The sequence below is a fragment of the Thunnus thynnus genome, chromosome 18 (genome assembly GCF_963924715.1).
Source record: "Thunnus thynnus chromosome 18, fThuThy2.1, whole genome shotgun sequence".
Classification (NCBI taxonomy): domain Eukaryota; kingdom Metazoa; phylum Chordata; class Actinopteri; order Scombriformes; family Scombridae; genus Thunnus; species Thunnus thynnus.
Window position 1 is genome coordinate 3,662,450 of NC_089534.1, and position 19,664 is coordinate 3,682,113.

The 19,664-nt window shown below is 41.9% G+C and overlaps 2 protein-coding genes across 2 annotated transcripts in view; both read left to right on the forward strand.

Annotated features, from left to right (window-relative positions):
* Positions 1-1,754: 1,754 nt before the first annotated feature.
* Positions 1,755-12,104, forward strand: btbd9 (BTB (POZ) domain containing 9). Its single transcript, XM_067572381.1, has 11 exons — positions 1,755-1,922; positions 5,271-5,479; positions 6,001-6,364; positions 6,555-6,822; positions 6,955-7,174; positions 7,337-7,456; positions 8,282-8,391; positions 8,489-8,678; positions 8,949-9,056; positions 9,810-9,888; positions 10,068-12,104. Exons 2-11 carry the CDS (start codon positions 5,295-5,297, stop codon positions 10,248-10,250), a joined length of 1,827 nt encoding a protein of 608 aa, XP_067428482.1. The 5' UTR covers positions 1,755-1,922; positions 5,271-5,294; the 3' UTR covers positions 10,251-12,104.
* A 2,798-nt stretch (positions 12,105-14,902) lies between these two features.
* LOC137169820 (AN1-type zinc finger protein 3-like) overlaps positions 14,903-19,664 on the forward strand; it is a 14,784-nt gene continuing 10,022 nt past the window's right edge. Inside the window, exon 1 of the mRNA XM_067573200.1 lies at positions 14,903-15,440. Coding sequence (XP_067429301.1) covers positions 15,373-15,440 — 68 coding nt within the window. The 5' untranslated portion in view covers positions 14,903-15,372. The remainder of the gene's footprint in view (positions 15,441-19,664) is intronic.

The window sequence follows — 19,664 nt, forward strand, 5'->3', positions numbered from 1 at the left end:
TGTATGTGAAAACAAACGTGGTCAATAAAGATGATTCTGATCCTCTCGACAAATCACACTGATGACCCACGTGGTGGCAAAGATAATTAAATGAATAAATAAAAACAAACAGTCTTGCTCAAAACACCAGAGACTGACATATTTCTTGTATTGGCTGATGTGTATCTGCAAATATTAGTAAAGAAGAACAGAGTTATTGTTTTATGGGCAGTTTGGTGGGTAGAGGACAATAAACCAGACAACTCAGCAATATGCAGCCATTCAGTAGCAGCTTTAACTACAATAAGAGAAACCAAATCCAAGTCCAGACCTGATATACTGACAGAGATTTATCAAACATTACACAGAATTCACAAAGCAGGGTGTGAGGTGGGTTTTATTAGGGTACCGAGGAAGCAGATTACTGACGCTGCTCATGAGGATAGAGCAGAAACTGCCCTTAAATATGAATCAGAGTACATTTCAGTCATAAACAAGTCGGTAGAGAGATGTAACAGAATAGACAACAAAAGAGAAACTCAGTCGTCATACCAGGTTGAGGCTCAGGCACTGTGGGTTCAGGAGTGGGCTGCCTCTGATTGGAAAACACCTGGATGGCAAATGTGAGTGTGGAGGCTCAGAGATAGAAAGACATCCTCATCCAGTGCAAGAATTACTCACTTTAAAGGAGGAAACTGTTCAGAGATCTGGGAGCAGCTGGAGAAACAGTTTTTACTCTGCGTACTGCGCAATAACTGTCAAAGGGAAAACCAATAACAAAGATTAGAAGGGAACAATACATCATTGTAGCGTCTAGTCCAGTGGTTCCCATCCTGGGGGTTGGGACCCCCACAAGGGGTCGCTAGATTATTCAAAGCTGGGTCGTGAGATGATTGGACAGGACAGGATACAGGGCAAGTCTAGATAAATGGGTGTTGAGCTGCTTTTTAAAGGTGTCCACAGAGTCCACAGATCTTTAGTCCAATGGGAGAGAGTTCAAAAATGTTTAGGAGCCACATCCTCAAAGTCACAGTCTCCTTTAGCTTAGATGGAGGATCAACCAGCAAACCCCAATCAGAAGACTTTAGAGACCTGCTGGTAACATAGGGCTCTCTAATGTAAACAGGTGTCTGACCGTGCAGAGCTCTATAGGTGATCACAAGAACTTTGAACTAGATTCTGAATCTGATGGGGAGCCGGCGAAGAGAAATCAGAACCAGTGTAGTCAGACAAAACCTTGGACTGTGGGGAATTTTAACAAATATTTTTCACTATTTTCTGACATTTTATGGGTAAAATGATTAACATAATTAAGACAATAATAACTGGTAGACAGTGTAACATGTGAAGAGGGGTCCCAGGTAGACTATTTTAACGGGGTCACAGGCCAAAAAGGTTGATTTACCTATGTTTTTTTTTACTAACAAAACAGTAACAGTAAACAGTAGCAGTACATACAAATCAGATTTAAATAATATAAATACATATGAAGAATATAAAATGAAAATATTAAAAGACATACATAAAATAAACAAAACAGGAGTACACATATACACAGAATATTCGGTCAGAGGTTTCAGGGGAAAAAATGTTCCATAATGATTCAGTAGCTTATTAGTTTTCTTTTGTTGTTTAATAAACTGATTTAATAGAGAAAAGGTGAATAAAAAACTTTGCATATAGAATAATGAAATTAATCAGATATTCGGGAGTTAAATGTCTGAATCAAAAGAGGAGGGAGCGGCTTTCTATGCGCCTTTAAAAAAAACTGCCTCTCGAACCGGAAGTGACTGCCGTTGACCCAGATCGGCTTCCGTCGGGATGTTGGAAGAATCGTGACTTTGGTGCTTAATATTTTTCTACTCTCTTGGAAGCCAAACCGCGACTGTAACTGTTTTGATACCGTCTTTACTGAAGCACACGGAGTGGACGGGAGCTGCTTGGTGAGTAACGTTTGTTACGCGAAGTAAACGGACAGAAAACAAACCGTTACTGAGCTGTTAAGCTAACGGCTGCTCGGGTGTCAAATGTCCGCGAGACCAGCGGCTGTAAACAAGACAGATCAATATCCCAGCTAGTCACATTATCCTGTTAGAGTATCGATAACCTGCTATTATGAATAACAGACACTGTGAAAAATACTACATTTTCCTTTAAGCCAGCCTCTGCCTCTCTTTGTATTCTAGTTAGCATTTAGCATTAGCTATGTGCTGTGGAGCCGGTGTTTTGGTGTAACAAGCGACCGTGTTAACTGGTGACACGAACTACTACTTTCCGGCAGACAAGGCGCGGTTTAGCACATTGCTGCCTCCCACTGGCGCAGTAACGACATTGCTACATGTGCCCTCTGAGGCCATTGGCTGTATATAAATCATGGATGTATAATAAGAGCTGGATAGAGCGCCGCTGCTCAGCCCAGCAGCCCGTTTTTCCCCGGTGGTTACTCGCGGTATTGCAGCAAAAAAATGCCCCCTGCAGCCCATAAAGCATTTTCCCCATAGACCATCATTATAAAAGAGACGTCTGTAAAACTGTTGACAGGACACCTCGAACTGCAAACAAGGTCAATTATGACTCTATTATGAATTTCTGATCCTTGGAGGTTATATATTTGTAAAACTTTTCTTGAGCTGATAAAAGCGAGTGTCATCACAATGTAAAGTCTATTGGCCGAGTGGGAACTCGTGGGCGGGGCCAACAGGAGAAACACTACTGCGAATATTCAGTGGGACGCACAACCCGGAAGCAAACCTGCAAGCTAGAAACTTTTTTGGCGTATGCGCCAGCAGAGCAACTCTTATTGGACTAAATGGACACCGTTTTCGGTTCAGTATCCAGCTCTTACAGAAATATGGACGTCATGTCAGCCCCCCTGAAATGAAGTCAAAACATCTGGACTGCCCCCTGCTGGTTGGCTGCAGTATAGGTCCCGCCCCCTCCATGTTAGCGGATGGGACATGACTAAAACATCAAAGGTCACGTTAAATAAATTGATGAAAAAAGACGGTTTCAGTCATTTTAGGTCGTGCTTATCACTTTGATGTTTGTCCAATTTTCTGATAAGTTTGCTCTTAATTAGTTATTTGATGATATAAAATGGGGGTGTGACATCATGATTGACAGCTGCTCTCAAACCTCAGTCTGGCAGCGGGACGGTTGAGGTGGCGTGTCCTGCGGGCTATCATCTTGCCGCCCGACTGTGCAGACTCTAGCTCCAAATGAGCAGATGCAAGATGGCAGCTCTTGGAGAGGAGATATTTTAAGGGACGTGTTGTCCATATTTATATACAATCAATGTCTGACACCTACTGTATGTCTTACAATATAGATCTGTGTTTTTTTTTGAGTACTACTTCCATAACTCTCTCCCCGTCACCCAGCAGTGTTCTAAGGGAAAAAAAATAATTCCCACTTTGCCCAATTCCATGAATAAACCGTCCTTTCCCCGTTGAGAGCGGGCAGCTATCAAGACATGTTGTACAGACTCCAGGACTCCACAGTATTCACAATTGTGCTTCCTCACTAGCACCAATCCACTCTGCAGTGTCTCAGCAGCTTTAGCCTTGTCAGTTTCATCTCATCTTTCCGAGACGTTTTCACTCTACTGCCAGCTTTAACAGATGGTTGGATGTTGTGTAGATTTCTCCTTCTGCTGTCTGCATCCCACTCTCGCTGCCACTGATGATTCAGTCTCTCACTGGTGATGCTGCGGCACTCCATCCTGCCAAATGGCACCTGCACATCTACACTATCTCTGCCTAAACTCGCAGATAATGAATCTGTGCACAAGACAACTTTACCCAAACCTCCTCCTTCCACCCACCACAGCGCCCACAATAAAGGGACTAATTCTGCAGAGAATATCCCATCAGCCGACTTTCTGTTCTGACAGATTTTTACATGGGACACATATAAGCTGAATCCCACTTTTGTGCTGTCAGGATCACATAATTAGATGCTCTCCTTAAAAGCCTTATCACGGTGCAAAACACAGTGTTAGACATCGAAATGTAAGCGAGGAAAAAGACATCACCTGCAATAGTTTTGCGTCGCTGCTCATGGGTGTGAGCAACAGTAGTGTTTCCCCTATAATTGTACAAAAAACTTTTTTTTAAATGCCAAAAATAACATCAAATATCCATTCATTTGGAAATCAATAGTGTTTGGGAGCCTCTGTGCAGCATGTGTGCTCTGAAACGTGAGTTAAGCTCTGCGTCGTTGCCAGGGAAACTCTTGGTAGCCTTTAAAGAATAGCTCAGTGTGTAGTGAGCGTGCGGTTGAGGGAGAGAGAGAGAGAGAGAGAGAGAGAGTGTGTGTGTGTGACGGTGAGGCTGCAGCTACCAGAGTAACCTGCCGACCATCTGAGAGCAGACTGAGCAGGCAGAGAGAGGGAAGAGTTTCCAGGGAGACGTGAGAGCAGCTGCTCGCTAACGGCTACGTGTGTTTACAGCAGAGAGCAGGAGAGAGGACAGACGTCTCACTCTGCTACTCTGAGCTGCGACTCTGCTGCTGTTACTGCGGATGGTCACAGGGCAGACACTTTCAGTTTATAACGCTAATTATGAACTATATTATGTATTTTATATTATAATTAGAGTTGTTTTATTTGATTAACATGGACACTGATAAGCGAAAATGAACTAAATAGGTTTTATTTTTATTTTTGAAAAAAGCTTAACGACAGCGGGGGCGGTAGCCAAGTCATGTAACACCGTGTATCACTGGTAACACCTTTACACACGGCAACACGTTTTGCTCAGCAACACCCCCGGGCTGTCGCTGCCGACGTCCCAAAGCAGTCAACCAAGAGGAAACAGGATGTTGACTGCAGTTCACTTAACGGCCACCGGTGTCACTAATGAGGAGGAATTTCTGCTTCTTACAAATGGAACCTTTAACTTGTGACCATCGGTGTGAACTTGCAACCAGATTCAGTGTTTCCTCTCAAGCAAACCATTTAAAAAGATTAAAGTCAGAAAAATAAGTGAAGAAATGTGAATGTTTCTTGTTGGCGACGCCGTTTAATTTAAATAATGTAAAACAAAATGACCAGATGAACATGTACTGTGTTGAACATTCAATTTAAGAGAATTTAAGGCTTTTAAGAAGACACCTACATGTTCTGTTCATTTTCAGCAGCTGCCATCACTATGACAACCACAGACGCATTCGGCTTAAAGTCACCAGTTAGCAGGGTCACCGGTTGAACCGAAACACCGGTGGTACCTCTGGTTTTCATGAGCGACTGTCTGGTTTACTTTGGGTTTTTAACTTGTCTATTCCTGTGTCAGATGTGACCCTGGCAGCCGTCCACCATGAGTAACAGCCACCCTCTGCGTCCACTGGCCTCCGTGTCGGAGATCGACCACATCCACCTGCTGTCGGAGCAGCTGGGAGCCCTGGTGCTTGGCGAGGAGTACAGCGATGTCACCTTCATCGTGGAGGGGAAGCGCTTCCCAGCTCACCGGGTCATCCTGGCAGCTCGCTGTCACTACTTCAGGTAACAGTTAAAGGACAAGTTCACAATGTTTCAAATGTGTCTTAACACAACAGTCAGGAGCCCAGATGAACAGCTAAACATGTTTTTCTTGCTGTAATCATTCCTCCTGTTCATACTGACCATTAGAAGATCCCTTCATAATGTACTTACAATGTAAGTGATGGGGGACAAAATCCACAGTCCTCCTTCTGTACAAAAATCTATTTAAAAGTTTATTTGAAGCTAATATGAAGCTTCAGCGTCCAAATGAGTCAAGTCAAGTAGATATCTTTCAACATTACAGTCTTTTTAGTGCCAAAGTCCCTGTTTTTGTTACTATACTTCCACCTGCAGCTCAACAGGGAAACACTGTCCGAGGAAACACAAAGAGGGAATCTGATGCTAAAAAGACAGGAGGAATGATTACAGCGAGTAAAACCTCTTTCACTCTTCATATGGACACCTGACTGTTGTTTTAAGACACACTTAAAAACTTACAGTCACTGAAAACTCTGTAACATTTGATTTCTGGCTCCTTTTAGGGCCCTTTTGTATGGCGGGATGAAGGAGTCCCAGCCCCAGGCGGAGGTCTGTCTGGAGGAGACGCGGGCCGAAGCCTTCTCCATGCTGCTAAACTACCTGTATACGGGCCGGGCCAGCCTCAGCTCTGCCCGGGAAGAGGTGCTACTGGACTTCCTGGGTCTGGCTCACCGTTATGGCCTCCAGCCGTTGGAGGACTCCACCTCCGAGTTCCTCCGCACCATCCTGCACACCAACAACGTCTGCCTGGTTTTTGACGTGGCCAGTCTCTACTCTCTGAGCACGCTCAGTGCAGCCTGCTGTGCCTATATGGATAGACACGCGCCTGAAGTGTTGAACTCTGACGGCTTCCTCATGCTCTCCAAGGTAAGAGGCGGCAGGATGACGGAATCGGTGTATGAAGAGTTTTATTTAGTACATTAGGAATATTTGTTTTATAGTGATATGAAATGCAGGAAGTCAAGCAAACACTCATGATTGAGAGGCTGTAAGCGCCACATTTAGTATTTTTTGACTTAAACAACGTAATGACTAAAATTTGTGTGTGTGTATACAGACTGCTCTGCTGACCGTGGTCAGGCGGGACTCGTTCGCTGCCAGTGAGAAGGAGATCTTTCAGGCCTTGTGCCGCTGGTGCCGGCAGCACGGGGAAGGTGCCGAAACCCAGGAGGTGATGGCGGCGGTGAGGCTGCCGCTCATGACGCTGACGGAGATGCTGAACGTCGTGAGACCGTCCGGCCTTCTGAGCCCAGACGACCTGCTGGACGCCATCAAGATGCGTTCTGAGAGCCGAAACATGGACCTCAACTACCGGGGCATGCTCAGTGAGTGCTCTTCCTCCTTCATCTGTTTATTAACACCAGCACGCATCACATCAAACATCAAAACATGTTATATGGTTTATTTTCTGTGTGTTTAAAATAAATCTACGTACGTGTCTTCTTCTGTGGTTTCAGTCCCGGAGGAGAACATCGCCACCATGAAGTACGGAGCTCAGGTGGTAAAAGGGGAGCTGAAGTCGGCGCTGCTGGACGGAGACACCCAGAACTACGACCTGGACCACGGCTTCTCCAGACATCCCATCGAGGAGGACGGCCGGGCGGGGATCCAGGTCAAACTGGGCCAGTCGTCCATCATCAACCACATCCGTCTCCTGCTGTGGGACAGAGACAGCCGGTAAGACAAACCTGTCTCACCCTGTTTTTAGACATATTTAGTATATTTTATGGATTATTGAACCACATACTAGAATTAAACAGTACAAAAGTTAATGTTCTGTTGACTTTATATCGTGACAAACTGAGTCTGAGGTTGAAATGTCACTCTCGGTTCTTTAAGGTCGTACTCCTACTACATCGAGGTGTCCATGGACGAGCTGGACTGGGTTCGTGTCGTGGACCATTCGAAGTTCCTCTGCCGCTCTTGGCAGAATCTCTACTTCACACCGCGGGTTTGCAGGTAAACCACAGCTGCACCGTTTGGCTCAGAGTTCAGTTACACCTGCAGTTAGTAATATTTGCCCTGAGTCACTGTGGAAACTTTGTGGCGTTTTTTTTTTTTTTGAATGTCCACCCTGCTCGAGCAAGGAAACCACGGCTCATAAACGAGAAACACACACACACACGTACCCCCATCGTCCTGCCAGCCTGGAAAATTTTGGCATCAGGACGAGTCAAAACAAATCTGATCCCATCTCTGTAATTATTGCCGAGCTCGTCTCCGCTCTTCGCCATAACTTGCTTTAACCTGACGTACGTTCTAATTTAGGGTGTTTTGAGGTCGTTGCAGCACTTTGTTTGGATTATATTCTCAGTGTTTACAAACCGCACAGCTGTTTGTCTGGATGAAGAACACAGAAAATCATATTTTCTAGCATTTCAGTTCCAGCGTCCTTGTTCTTACCTGTTCAAACAAACCAACATAAAACTGGAGACTCTCCAGATTTGGAATAATGTGCTGCGGCCATGCCTGTTTGAGATAACAGAGTGTAAACATCCAAACGGATGTCAGAAGATATGAGTCAAGCTTTCCCAGAGGAATGTAGTAATGCTGTTTCACCTTTATACTCATTATACTACAGAGAAAAGCACATTTTCATGTATTTTCACCCTAAAACAAAGAAAATATATATTTGTTGTACACTTCTATATGAGTTCTTGGGAGTAAAGGAATCAGTTCAAACAGTAAATTATCTTCATATCATTCATATCTGCTTTAAATATTAGATTATTGTTGTTTTGTTTTCCTGTTCACTCATATCTCATGTTGCTCTCGGTGTCTCAGGTACGTTCGCATCGTGGGGACACACAACACGGTAAACAAGGTCTTCCACCTCGTGGCCTTTGAATGCATGTTTACCAACCGCTCGTACACCCTGGAGAACGGACTTCTGGGTAAGTTGCAGAAACAGATTTAAGGTTGTCTCTCATCTTTTAGTCTAACTCGCTGGTGATGTCTGAGAGTGCGTGACCTTGCGCCTCATGTGTGCAGTTCCCGGTGAGAACGTGGCGACCGTGGCGTCGTGCGCCAGTGTCATCGAGGGTGTCAGCCGGAGCAGAAACGCTTTGCTCAACGGCGACACGCGCAACTACGACTGGGACTCCGGCTACACCTGCCATCAGCTGGGCTCCGGGGCCATCGTCATCCAGCTGGCTCAGCCCTACTCCATCGGATCCTTAAGGTAGACCAGATCTCATCATCATCATCATCATCATCATCATCATCATCAGCTCCAAGTGTGGTTCATAAACTGATGATTGGCAAACCAGTATTCATGCTTTTCTGTCCAACGTCATACTTGTTGTTCTGTAGTTTAAACATTTAATAGCTGCATATTAACGTGTCCTTTTTAAGAACCTGTTCATATAAGTGGTTATTTTAATCTACAGTGTGAAAAAGCATTAAAACCTTGCGTACAGTGATCATAACGAGCGTTCCTCTGGTTGTTCAGGCTGCTGCTGTGGGACTGTGACGAACGCTCCTACAGTTACTACATCGAAGTCTCCACCAATCAGCAGCAGTGGACGAAGGTGGTTGATCGCACCAGGGTGGCCTGTCGGTGAGGCTCCGCACGCTTTTAATCATTGAACACACGTGTTTTTAAGCTGTTAAAGCAGCATGAGGAGAGTCAAAATTATGACGAGTAATTAAAAGATTTTATCTTTTATTTTATACTGACTGTGTTAATAACTAAAGCCTGTGCATAGATCACTGTAGTTACATCAGACAAAGGTTTTTACATCTACATTTTTTTCATATTAACTAACATTGTTTATTTTTACACAGTTTTAAAATTTTCTGGCGAAGTCTTGAACTTAAACAACAGAGGAACAAATTCTCGGCACACGTTTTCTTCTTCACATCTAATTGTTTTATTTTGATAATTGATTAATCTTTTTTTTTTTTAATGTCTAAATTCTCTGATTCCAGCTTCTCAAATGTGAATATTTTCTGTTTCTTTTAGTCTCTATGACAGTAAACTGAATATCTTTGGGTTGTTTACTGTTAGTCGGGACAAAACTAGAAACTGGAGGACGTCACGTTGGGTTTTGGGAAAACAATGGTCGACATTTTTCACCATTTTCAACAACTAATCGATGAATTGAAAAGATAATCGACTGATTAATCGATAGTGAAAATAATCGTTTGTTGCAGCCCTTGCAGATATAATGGTATTTACAAATGTGTCAGTTGTAAGAAAGTGCAGTACATAAATGTATCATTGTCCACCAGTAAAACCAGTGTGACAGGCACACATGAAATTCAGTTTTTCATGTTGTTGTTTTTATATTTTTACCACCTTGTCTTCCAGATCGTGGCAGACGTTGAAGTTTGATAAGCAGCCAGCCTCCTTCATACGGATCGTGGGGACTCATAACACTGCTAATGAGGTGAAGACACTGTTTACTAAAGACGTTTGTCTTCTTCTGCGTCTTCAAAACTGTGGAAAAAAAACATCAGTTTGTAACTAAATCCGTGTCGGTGGCTCTTTGTTCTAGAAGACAGTAGAATCTCCTAGAAACAGGGTTTTGTGTCGTCAGTGTTTGACTCGACTCTGATGTCTCTGCAGGTGTTCCACTGTGTCCACTTCGAGTGTCCGGCCCAGCTGGACACGGAGGTTAACGAAGGCACCCCGGGCCTCGACTCCTCCGATTCCGGGGCCGCCACCCAGCAGCCGCGACCTCAGCGACCTTCGCGCACACACAGCCTGCTGCCCTCCCAGTCCTCTCCCCCCTCATCCTCTTCCTCATAGTCACATCATTAAGAACCCCTCGCCGCCCCCCGCCCCCTCGCCCCCCCCCTTTGTCGGAAGGTGTAGAGAGGAAGGGAGACCTCAGAATGCCATTTTGCACAGCCTTCATTATTCAGACTGCACTGCTTCAACGCTGCTAAAGGCGATCGTCTCATTGTCATAAACCATGATCCTTCTGTCATAAGTGCAACATTAGAGACTGGTATATCTGTAACAGCAGCATTTAAGACTCCAGTCTTCCCAGTTTTGAGACTGAAAGTTAGGTATTACATCCACTGGCTCATACATTTCTTTTTTTTTGTTTTTTTGTTTTTTGTGTGAAGGTACTTTTTAGCTACTAAGACTCAAGTTTTATCCCTTCAAAACCCCGAGTCATCAAGGTGGAATCTTTACTTCTCCAAAGATGAGGCACACACACTGAAATGCGGTTATACTGGACCACCAAAGAGCAGTAAGACCAGCAGGGTGGTGGTGGTGGTGGTGGGAGGGGAGGGGGGGATTCCTATCTGAATTTTACCAGTTAATATTTCCAAAAAAAAAAGCTGGATTTTATCCTTAAACAAGCTATTTTTTTAAGAAACTGTCTTAAAATGACTCTACTCACTTTTCATACCATCGAGCTAGCAGAGTAGCAGTCAAGTATTTTTCAAAGTTTGGAATTCAATTTCTTCAATGGTTCTTGCCAAAGCTGTGGAGCTAATGCATTCTGTGACATTTGTATGCAAATAGCACTTAATCCAATTATGCATTTGCATATTGAATAATAGCTGTTGAGTATTTGTCGACAGGCTTTCACACCTGAAACCAAAACCTGTAAAACCTGTGGTCCTCATCCGGTGTGACTTTTTTTTTTTTTTTTTTTTTGATAGTTAAAATTCATACCTCAAGAAAAAAACTTTGCTAAAAACTAAACTTAGATTGAATTAATTTAGTATTTTAAGCACTTGAATAGCTTAGCACAGATGAATGATGGGGGTGGGGGGGGGGTCAATTAGGCTGACAGACTCGGACCAAATCATGTATGCACTCAGGCTGCGAGAAGAAAGTTTCTAGTACACGAGCAGCTGCTATCGGCACTTTATTTTACTCAAGTATACAGAAATAAAGGTTGCAGCTTGGGTCTTCTGACTGAAGTACAGTACTGGAGTGCTGGATGTGGTTTTCTTTGTATGTTAAATTAATTTAAACAGTTCCTCTCTCTCGGATCTGTCAGGTTTGAGCTGTCTTTTGTGTGTGTTTTTTTTTTTTTTTTTTTTTTTTTTTTTGGAGGTTTGTTTTTAAGTTAAGCTATCAGTGCTGTGGTTCCTGTTTTTGATTCCTTTGTGTCCTGATGTTGCACTTTGTCTTTTAAAAAAAAAAAAAAAAAAACTTTTTTTTTTTTTTTTTTTTTTTGGAAACCTTTTCTTCGATGTTGAATAACCTGAAATACCTAATGACCCTGAGTGACCCACTGATGTTTCTACAAGTCTTCGTTAGTCATCCTCATCCACATTTTTAGAAGATTACCTGTTAGTTGGATGAAGTCTTCCTTAATAACTAACCAGAGAACTGAAATAGGGCTTTGTTCAGGTTACATAGTAATGTAGAGAACACACTCCCATCTAACTTTGTGTATGTGTATAGTTTTTCTTAATATATATATTAGTTTTGACCATTGTTGTGTGATTTGCATTTCACTGCCTCTTGTTCAATACATTGCCTGTCAAAAATGTGATTATGAAAACAACTGATATTGTTTATTAATGTTCATTGCTGTGAGGGGTCACACCCGTGTGCTTGACTGTATCGCTGCTGTTCAAAAACACACAGTGGAGATCTTTGATACAAGCAATACAGTGATCTCATCTTCTGTAACCGCTTGAGAGCTTCTGTTTCATTCATAACGGTGGCGATTGATCACGTCTTCATCTGGCTCCGTTGATGGGCGGGATCGGCCGGAGAGGAGCCGTTTAGTTGTCATGAAAACACTTTAAAAAGAACTTTTTAATCTGGAGTCTCTCAGATAACGTTTATCGCAGGGAATGATCCTTGTCTGCGTTGCCTAAATAACTGCATAGATTATCTCCGCCTGTACAAACAGAGACTAAGAGGTTTCAGTCACAACAGCGGGACAAACTGAATTTTTTTGGGCAGAGATGTTATCGAGGGAAAATCCACCTATTTGAGCGGCAGAGTTTACATGTCTGACTGCCGTGACGGGAGACTTTTAAAGTGCATCAACAGATCAAGTTTTGTTTACCTTGGTGGGTTTTTTCTTTAATCGCAGATCAAAAGCATAATTCTACTGAGGATTTTACCCGTCTTTAGTGGCTGGAGTACCCAGCAGGCAAAACGTGCAGGTTTACCATTAAGATGATTAATTGCAAATTTATCGAATATTCAATTAGCAGAAAATTAATCTGCAACTAATTAGATTTTGAGTTTTAAATCATTCAAACAGAGCCAAATATCTGCTGGTTTCAGCTGCTTCAATGTGAGAATTTGATGCCTTTCTTTGTCGTAAATGACAGTAAATTGAATAACATGTAAAGACGCCACCTTGGACTGTGTAAAATTATGAAATGCATTTTTTTTTACTCTCTTCCCGCTGACTGTACACTACCAAATGACAAAGTTGGCAACTAGCTGGCGGAGCAGCCAAAGAGCCAGATATTTCCCTCAGGAGCTGATGGACCAGAGCTGCAGGGAGATTAAATTTGGACTTTCATTTATCAGGTCACCTTAAACATAACGCCAGCTAAATGATAGTGTTGCTCTGCGTCTTTGTTATGCCTCCCCAAAGTGGCCAAAAAACAAATGAATGCAGGTTTTATCAAACTAAAACTACAACAAGAGAGTTAATCTGTCACTGCCTGCTAATATATAACTGAAACTGATCAAGAGATGCAGTTGAACAGCTTTGTTGTGATTGACAGCACTTAAAGAGACTCACTTTCACAAACTGCAAAAACAGTGATGTTAAAAATGTCAGTTTCTCATTTGATAATAATGAAAATGTTGTAATGGACCCAGTGGTGGAAAGTAACTAAGTACATGTACTTAAGTACAATATTGATGTACTTTACTTGAGTATTTCCATGTGATGCTACTTTCTACATTTCAGAGGGAAATATTGTACTTTCTACTCCACTACATTTATTTGACAGCTTTAGTTACTTTTCAGATGAAGATTTGACACAATGGATAATATAACAAGCTTTTAAAATACAACACATTGTTAAAGATGAAACCAGTGGTTTCCAACCTTTTTTTGGCTTTTGACGTCTTACAAAAAGCAGTGTGTAGTCGGGGTCACATTTCACATGTCTATGAGTTGTTAACAGCTCCACCAAATAGTGATTTTTCCCTCTAAACTTCTCACATGCTTTCATTTCAATAAATCTTCAAATGATCCAATATTTCAGCAAAAATCAAAGATTAGAGAAAAAGTCCAAAAACTGAAAAAAGATTTGTGTATCAGAACTTTGTTTTTTCTTCTTTCCTCTCCCATTAATCATCTCACCACCCCTCAGATTTATCTGCTGACCCTTTGGAGGGGCCCGACCCCTAGGTTGGGAACCACTGGACTAAACTAGCTAACTGTATATAAAGTAGTGTAAACTAGCTCCACCTCCAGCAGCTACAACAGTAACATGCTGCTCTAAACACTGATGCTTCACTATTAATAATCTAATGATGTCATATATAATAATATATCAGTCAGAGGGACCAAACCACTACTTTTACTGCAATACTTTAACTACATCAAGCTCATAATACTTATGTACTTTTACTGCAATACTTTAACTACATCAAGCTCATAATACTTATGTACTTTTACTGCAGTACTTTAACTACATCAAGCTCATAATACTTATGTACTTTTAGTGTAGTAGGAATTTTCATGCAGGACTTTTACTTACAATGGAGTATTTTTACATTTCAGTATTGGTACTTTTACTTAAGTGAAGGATCTGAGTACTTCCTCCTCCACTGAATGGATCTCAGGTTGATTTGATTTTCTTTGATTAATTACAAATGTCTTACAGTGTGAAAGATTTCGCATTGATCAGGTTAAACAGATTACACTACATTATAACTGAATATAGCAACTCTTGATTCTAACTTTGCAATTTATTGATGTTTTTCAGTGTTTAACATTGCATTACATCTCAGATTGTGTCTGTTTTGGCTTCGTTTCGTTGGGCAATATTGACATTCCTGGTTTGATGGACGCGTTTCTGGTGTTACACCGTATTTGGTAACCCATGAGATTTTGTGACCTACAGTGTTAAAAGAAGCACTCAGATCCTTTACTTGAGTAAAAGCACCAATACCACAGTGTAAAAAGACTTCATTACAAGTAAAAATCCTGCATGTAAAATCCTACTTAAAATACTACGGTAAAAGTACTAATTTTATAGAAAATCGGGCTTTTCCGCCAAATTAGTACCTTTACTTTAGTACTTTAAGTAGATTTAGCTGGTAATGTTATATACGTTTACTTAAGTATGATTTTAAATGCAGTGTGTTTACTTGTAATAAAGTATTTTTACATATTTGTACTTGAGTAAAGGATCTGAGTACTTCTTCCAACACTGCAGGTCACAAAATCTCATGGGTAACCAAATACGGTGTAACACCGGCCCAGCATACCTCACAGCAGCGACGTGTGAATGGGGGTGGTCCTGAACTGTAAAGAGGGGAAGTCCTTCCTCTGTCTATTTATTTTTTCTTTTCTCGTACCCACCCACGTATTTAACGTCGACATAATTGTGTTTTATCCGTATCGGTTGACAGCTGTCGGTTTTTCTACGGTTTTTAGTGTCGAGTAAAACCCCCGGACGCCCCTCTGTTTTCTTGTGTCGGTCGTAACGTCCAAACGTCCAGCAGCTGATTGCTAACGTCCCCGTTCAAACGGTTTTCCTTCACTTCAAGCAAAAGATTTTTCTTTGTGGCCGAAAAGGGCCTAGCTCGCCACCTTTTTTCACCGATTTATGGACTTTAAAGCAAAGAGGACATTTTTATTTTTTGTCTAACTTGACCGTTGGATCGGTTTTTTTTCCCCTTCATTGAGCGACCAGGCCGCGGACTCATCCCCGGCCTCGCGTTTCCATATCTGGGGGTTTTTGTGTTGGAAGTCATGGGAGACACTAGTGAACGAAGCAAACCTCCGAGCCTACCTCCCCGGTGTCCCTGTGGATTTTGGGGGTAAGAGTTAAACCTAATATAAACTATATTAAACCCGCTGTGGTTTAACTGAAAGGATGAAATATGCTCAACGGGTTCAACTAGTCCAAACCCATTGTTGTTGTTCTGTTGTATGTTACAGGCCGAGGGTGGGGGGTTGGGAAGTTGGCTAATAAATAACCCTTCTAGCTTGAAAACTAGCCACATTTCCACTGTTTAACAAGTTTATAAAGCCACTTTAGTCGTCTTAAGGGCCGGCTGTGTTTTTCAGCCGTGCTATATCGTGTTTTAACGCAATTTGTGAACCCAGGAGATGACGTACCGAGAGAGAAAATGATTTACTGCCAGCAGGCTCCTTTTAAACCTGCCCTGTTTTCTTTGAAGCAGCCATAAAAACACATTACTTCTGTTAAACCCTCACACTGAGCTCTGCTGATAAAATCTGTGGTTTTATTTCTTGAGTTATTTTACACACTTGTCTTGTCAAGTGGTGGATGTGTGTTGCATACCGGATGTGATTCACTGATGTCTCCTGTGTTACCCCATAGGAAAAATGACTACATATAACCCTTTAAAAACGATTTAACAACGACACTGAACAAACACGACTGACTGCTCCTCCCTTGTTAAGTCACGCAATAGCAGAAAAACCACACATAAGATTATTACTGTCATCCAATTAACCATACACACACCAGAAGCCCTGTGGGACTATTAACAAATGAGTGATTTTCAGGTTGGCAACACACAACCATGATGTCAAATACAACCAGGACGGTAATAGCCTCCATGTTTTGAGGTATTATCAATGCAGAACATTGTCATATGACTTGTCATTTGATTACCAACCTCCTCGCTTCACCCCCTCCCTCCCCCCTCCCCCCTTTTCAGCCCACAGCCCCCAATTGCCTTCATTTTGTGGTAAGCAAACTGGAACCAGTAACCCACCTGTCAATGTCAGGTGACACAAATGGCAGCATAGTGTGTTTACAGCCCTGCCTCGGCTCAGATTAACACCTGGCCTGAGGCTGCTGGCTGTCCTGTCCCACTTCACACATGTCACAGAGACTCCAGGCCTCTTAAAAAGATCTTGAATGAGGTTACGTTTGTCTTTTTGAAGGATTGAATTCAGTATTGGAGCTCGTTCAAAAGCCTGGATTGCAGACTCTCTCCCAGTATTAATGACATGCTTCTCCCCACAGTGAATACGTGTTATTTGTGCTTCGTTCAAGGTACAGATAGACTGATACAGAGCTCTGCTGGTTCTTTGTAGCAGTTCAGATTAAGATTTTACCTTTTTTATGTGATAATTAATCAATTTTCACAACCCCTTTAACACTTAAAGGTGCAAAAGCCTCAAATAATATGAAAAGCAGGTGTTCCCAACCATGTGCTGAATGTATGCAGTGTTTAATTCCATCCAAAAACCTGATGATATCATCGACTACTTCCTCTTCTTTCAGTGAAGCTGTGCTAATCTGTGAAATCACCTGAGAACGTTTGGTGCTCTGAAGCAGAGCATTCCTATACAGATATTTATTTGGGAGCATTTAAAGGAGACATATTCTGCACATTTCCAGGTTTATATTTTTGACCTGGGGCGCTACTGGAATATCTTTGCATGATTTACAGTTCAAAAAACTCCTTATTTATCTTCTACTGGTCCTTTATGCAGCCCCTCAGTTCAGCCTCTGTCTGAAACAGGCCGTTTTAGCTCCTGTCTCTTTAAGACCCCGCCTCCTGATGAGCCCACTCTGTTCTGATTGGTCAGCTTCTGAAAGCTTTGTCGTCAACAAACCAAGAAACAAACTATAGTAGCAGGCTTTCACTACTTTTTCCTCAAATACAACCGTACATGTTTGAGCCAAAATCTGATCTGTAATATGTGAGTAAACAATGCAAATAACACACGGAACAACCTTAGCAACCACCTTAGCAACCAACGAGCCGACAACAGCTCGTCAGCAAGGTAGTGAGGGAGTAAACGGTTGCAAATGAAGCGTTCAGAGCGAGTGACTCTCAGGGAGCATTTCTACATATGTTAACCTGAGGTTTTGGAACGTTGACCATGTTTAACAACGTTACAGTATATAAATAACAAAAAACAGAAATATGTCCCCTTTGTAAAAAATCCAGCTAATAAATACATATCAGCAGATATTCATTTCATCTTTTTTTTTCATTCTTGCCTTTGGTTTGGTTATTTAAGAACAATGACCATGATCTGAACTAAATCGTTCACTTTACAGCTGAAAAAAGACTTGTCAGTGCTCTCTGGTTGTGGTGTAGTATCTGCAGTTAGCTTATATCAGATAATATATCTGCCCTGCAGAAATATTTATTGATCTAGCTCTAGTGAGCAGCCTGTTAAGGCAAGGTGACCCACTGCACCTATTATTATCACTGTCAGTGAACCCAGGAACAACAAAACATGAATTATAGAGTTTATTGTGTTTTCATGTATGGCTGCATTATCCAGAGCTCAGTATTGGCATGATGTCATAAAGCTGCTGCATGTCAGGTTAATGCTCTGCTGGAAGTTGTAGCTGATCAAACCTCTAACAGCTTCTCAAATACAAAGATTTGCTTGTTTTGTCTTTTGTTCAATAGGTTTGAGTTTATGACTGTTGGTTAAAGTGAGCGAGTGATTTTAATGCTCTATGTTGGCCTCACTTAACCTTTCACGGGCATTTCCTCGTTATTTTCGACATCTAAATCACTATTATCAATTAGTAAGTCGAGAATATTGAGAGGAATGTTGAAAAGAAATGTTCCAGTATCAGTTCGATGGGGGTTCAAGGTTAGTGGCTTGTTTTCTGTTTGTTCTGTCACTTTACATGCTGCTATCTGATGAAGCGGTTGTGTTTTAACCACCGTAACAACATATTTCACTCGGTTGTGGCACTTTTTCAACGAGTATAATCGAATCTTCCCATCTAGTCTCATAGACACTTATGTCACCTCATTTGGATAAATTCAGACTTATCAATTTGACTTCTAATCCTGTTTGAGCTTTATCACAGATCAAGCGATACCGATATGTAATTAGATTAGTTTTGGCTGGCATGTGGATCTTGAGTAGATTTGCCTCCTGAAATATTTGTCTGTGTATGTAAATTTAATTTCGTTTAGTATGAACTCTCCTTGAACATCTGGTTTTCTCCTCGTCAAAAAATGAATTCCCATTCTGAGAATTTGATTACGCACTTTGTTGTAATGTCTTTATTTGATCCACTGTTGGATATAGAAATGTGGAAAAGCAGTGTTTTTGGCTTTTAACATTCTTAGACTTTCAGAATAAATTAATCATCTTGTTTCCAGCTCATCCTTATCTTAAACAAATTAAATTGAGGAATAGTAAATTACAATGTCATCACGAGGGTAAATGTATGAACTTGGTCGGACTAACCTTCTCTGAACACTTTTAAAGAAGATGCTGCTCAGTTCTATCATACAACAGGAAGTGATGCTCAGCGGCTGCTATGGATGCAACGTTAAAACCGAACAGATATCCCAAAGTTGTTTGACTTGATGAATGTATGGAGACGGAAGCAAAGAGAGCAGGAAAACAAATGAAATGACTGCGAATGATGATAAGAAACAAGTTGGTCTGAGCTGTCGCACACACACACACACACACACACACACGGTCGGTGCTTGTTGTCACAGCAAATGTCCGTCGGGGGGTACTACAGGGTCCGTTGACAGTTTTGCGGCCAAAAGGCACAGACTGCAAAAAAACCCACTCCAGCCGTCAAGGCGAGCTGAAAAAAGTCCCCTCTGAGCGCAGCTTGCTGGTAGGACGGAGCGTTATCTCGGACCGAGAAGCAACACAGACAGTCGGACTCTGCACCGTCTCCGTACATGTAGCCGACTGACGAGATTCAACTGATAATTGTGATTCATTGTTCAATCCGTGATGCAGCTTTTTGTGTTGCGAAATATTACTTTTAAACCATCTGTTCAGGGACGAGCCTCACTCACTAGCCGAACGAAAAGATGGAGAGAAATCAACAAGTTTTTTTTTAAAATAGTTTTTCCCGTCGTATTGTTTTATGAAGGATCCGGTAAAGGAGACAAGAACGTGGCAGATAGAGGTGGGAGTCTGGTTCTGGGTGTGAGGTTATGATTCAGAATGAATCCTCCCTTCAAAACCAGTTCTCGATTGAATAAATATATAAAGGTGGGGGCCACTATATTTAGGCTTTTACACCAGTATACTGTGTGCTAAAAACTTGGACTCGT